General features: G+C 43.7%; 1 protein-coding gene across 2 annotated transcripts in view; it reads right to left on the bottom strand.

Annotated features, from left to right (window-relative positions):
* Positions 1–2797, bottom strand: part of tspan14 (tetraspanin 14) — a 10450-nt gene extending 7653 nt beyond the window's left edge. The window contains exons 1-2 of one of the 2 annotated variants that reach the window (XM_020622322.1): positions 2559–2797; positions 1928–2008 (exon numbers count right to left, since the gene is read on the bottom strand). In XM_020622322.1, the coding sequence (XP_020477978.1) occupies positions 1928–2008 (81 nt within the window). In that variant the 5' untranslated portion in view covers positions 2559–2797. Of the gene's footprint in view, positions 1–1927; positions 2009–2330; positions 2501–2558 lie in introns of those variants that run through there. The other variant, XM_020622323.1, reaches the window with a different exon arrangement.
* Between the last annotated feature and the right edge of the window lie 274 nt (positions 2798–3071).

The following is a 3071-nucleotide window of genomic DNA, read 5'->3' as shown; positions in this document are numbered from 1 at the left end:
TTGATGTTGACTTGTGCAATTGGCTTGCAGTTGGCCTCTAGGGTTGTTTTCCACATTCCCATTGAGTTCTTGATGAAGGCTCTAAGAGTCGTCTCGATGTTGTACAGTTCCAAGCATTCCAGGATCCATGTGTGAGGCACTGAGTCATAGGCTTTCTGTTGTCAATCCAGGCAGTGCACAGGTTGATATGCCTAGTCTTGCAGTCTCAAGTGACTACTTTATCAACCAGTAGCTGGTGCTTTGCTCCTCTGGTGTTACTATCAATTCCTTTCTGGGCGCCGCTCATGTATTGAGCCATGTGCCTGCTCATCTTAGCTAATGATAATGCCTGACAGGAGCTTCCATGTTGTGCAGAGGTAGGTTATTGGGCAGTAGTTGGATGGTACTGCTCCATTCTGAGGGTCCTTCTGGATCAGGACTGTCCAGCCTTTAGTTAACCACTCAGGGTGGGTTCCATCTATTAGTAGCTGGTTCATTTGTCCCGCCAGGCGCTCATGGAGTGTAGTTAGCTTCTTTAACCAGTAGGCGTGGATCATGTCAGGGCCTGGTGCTGTCCAGCTCTTCATACTTAAGACCCGCTCTTGAATGTCTGCCATTGTGATGATTACTGGGTCTTGTGCAGGGAGGTTGCTGTGGTCTGCTCTTAGGTCCACCAGCCATTGGGCATTGTTGTTATGTGATGCCTCCTTCTCCCATAGGCTCTTCAAGAACTGTTCAGTCTCCAGCCTTGGTGGGTCTGCTCTCATGTTCTTACCCTGCCACTGAGAGTACACCTTGGATGGATCAGTGGAGAACATTCAGTTTTTTCTCCTGGCTTCAACTTCTCTGGTGTACCTCTTCAGCCGTGTGGCCAGGGCCGTGAGCCTTTGCTTGGCAGTCTCTAAGGCCTCAGGTATGGACAGTGAGTTGTATTTCTTAGGTACCCCTTTCTTCATTACGCCTTTCTGCAATTCTGATAGCTGGCTAACTTCTCTCCATGCTGCCTTGATCTTGGTCTCCAACCTCCTCCTCCATGGAGGATACTGCTCCTTATGGTCTTTGTTGAACTTATAGCCAAGCATCTCAAGGATCACGGTTGCTGTGGTGTATACGAGCTTGTTGGTCTCAGTGATGGTTGTAGTAGGGATTGTTCTTAGTGCTGCATTCACATCATCTAGTAGACTTTCAGAAGGCACTTCACTTAGTCTTGGTAACTGGCCACGGGAGTTCCAGGTGTCCATCTTGCTCATGATCTTCAGTCTCAGGTCAGCGGCCCTTGAATCAAGCTCATCCAGGCCTGTTATTGTGGCTTGGTACCCAATCTCCAATTGTGGGGGTGATGATGATGATATCTCCCCCCGACCTGTCGTCCTGGCTCCACTTTGCTGGAGCATTCGTGTTGTACACGAATGTACTGTAATGTAATGTCAATCTCTAGTTGTGATAGCAGGTGCTTCTTGCAGATCGTATAGCACTGAGCTACTAGTTGTTTCGATGTTAGTGTAGATGTTGGGTTTCAAAGTATCCATAGGTCTCACATCCTCCGTATGTAACCCCTCTTGCTGGGGTTACTTGTATAGTAGCATTCCAATAGTTCTCTTTTCTCCTCTCTTGTCCATTGATTTGATTTGATTTGATTTATTCTTTCAAACATGTAACGACAGTCAATATGTCAACACACATAATTTCACACATATCCACAAATGCATTATCAATTTGCTTATACCTAGTACATGCTTGAACGGAGTAGGAAGAAGTTAGACTTATCTAGTCCTACCCCATAACATCATCTTACCATCATTGGTTTGCAAGCAGTATTACTACATAGATAATTTTGTTCTACACCACGCTAGTGATATACTAAAAAATATTACAGATTACAAGGTAAGCAAGTAAATAAGTCAAGTAAGCAAGCCAACAAGTAAACAGGTGTGATGAGGCGACTCACCCAGAAGATGATGTTGTAGCTGAACATTAGGTATTTGTAGCAGCAGCTCACTTCCGCGTTCTCATATCTATAGTAATACATCTGTCACAAGCACACTGATGTTACACAAAGTAACTACATGCTACTACACATTTCATCAGTATTCAAGCTTTATAACTGCTTTATTTTACTGTACAATCATTATTTGCTTTACGAGTTCAGTTGTTTTTCAGAAGTTTATAACGTTGTTGTCGTGATGTTCAATCAATTAATCCGTTTAGTTTCATGTCGAAGTTTACGTTAAACTTTTACCATTAGCTTTGCTAATCAACCAGTCTACAGCTTCCCATGTAACGTTATCTGTCGATTTACTGTTGTTGCAAAAGAACTTTCTTTCTAATAAATTACTAATACATTCACCCACCCTCCGGCCAGTATGTACGGTGGCGTTAGCCAGCGTTTTCGATCGCTACCAGCCGTTACACACCGTTAATTTGCCGCGAATTCTGAGCAGAGAGTTTATGAAGAGGTTCAGTTTGCCTGGAGCTAACAGGAAATGGCTAATGCTAACGCTGACGGAAGTAAAGTGTAAACTGAGCGAACAAGCACAATGTATGATCAGAACGGCTTCACGTAACCGAGTCAGACTCACCTCAAATCACGTCACAGGCTATTTTGGTTTCTCAGGTTGCTGTGTCACTTTCATCAAACTCACACAAACACAACCAACTAACAATAGACGGCTGCACTTATTCAGCTTTTCTGACACAAACACGGCTGTCGCTTCTTCTTCTGTGGAGTTCAGAGTTAACAGATGAGCTACTGCCACCTGCCGGAAACGCGGGGAAATACAGACAGAAAAACATTTGCTGCTTTCCAATCGACCGTCAGTCCCGTGATTGAAAGGTAGGCAGAACTTTATTGATCCCACAGTGGGGAAATTCCAGAAAGCATGGATTTAGTCATTTTTTTCTCAGCGGCCACTTGTGGTACTGCAGTGAAAAATCCTTAAAAAACACAATGATAAAGAGAATGTAAAACAGTTGACAGGACACCTTGAACTATAAATAAGTTCAATTAGGCTATCGGTCTTTCCATTATGAATTTTTAGCCCATGGAGGTTTTACATTTGTAAAACTTTCCCAGAGCCTGGAAAACCAAGTTT

Source organism: Monopterus albus, unplaced genomic scaffold (assembly GCF_001952655.1).
Source record: "Monopterus albus unplaced genomic scaffold, M_albus_1.0 scaffold277.1, whole genome shotgun sequence".
Classification (NCBI taxonomy): Eukaryota; Metazoa; Chordata; class Actinopteri; order Synbranchiformes; family Synbranchidae; genus Monopterus; species Monopterus albus.
This window is presented reverse-complemented; position numbering and strand designations above follow the sequence as displayed.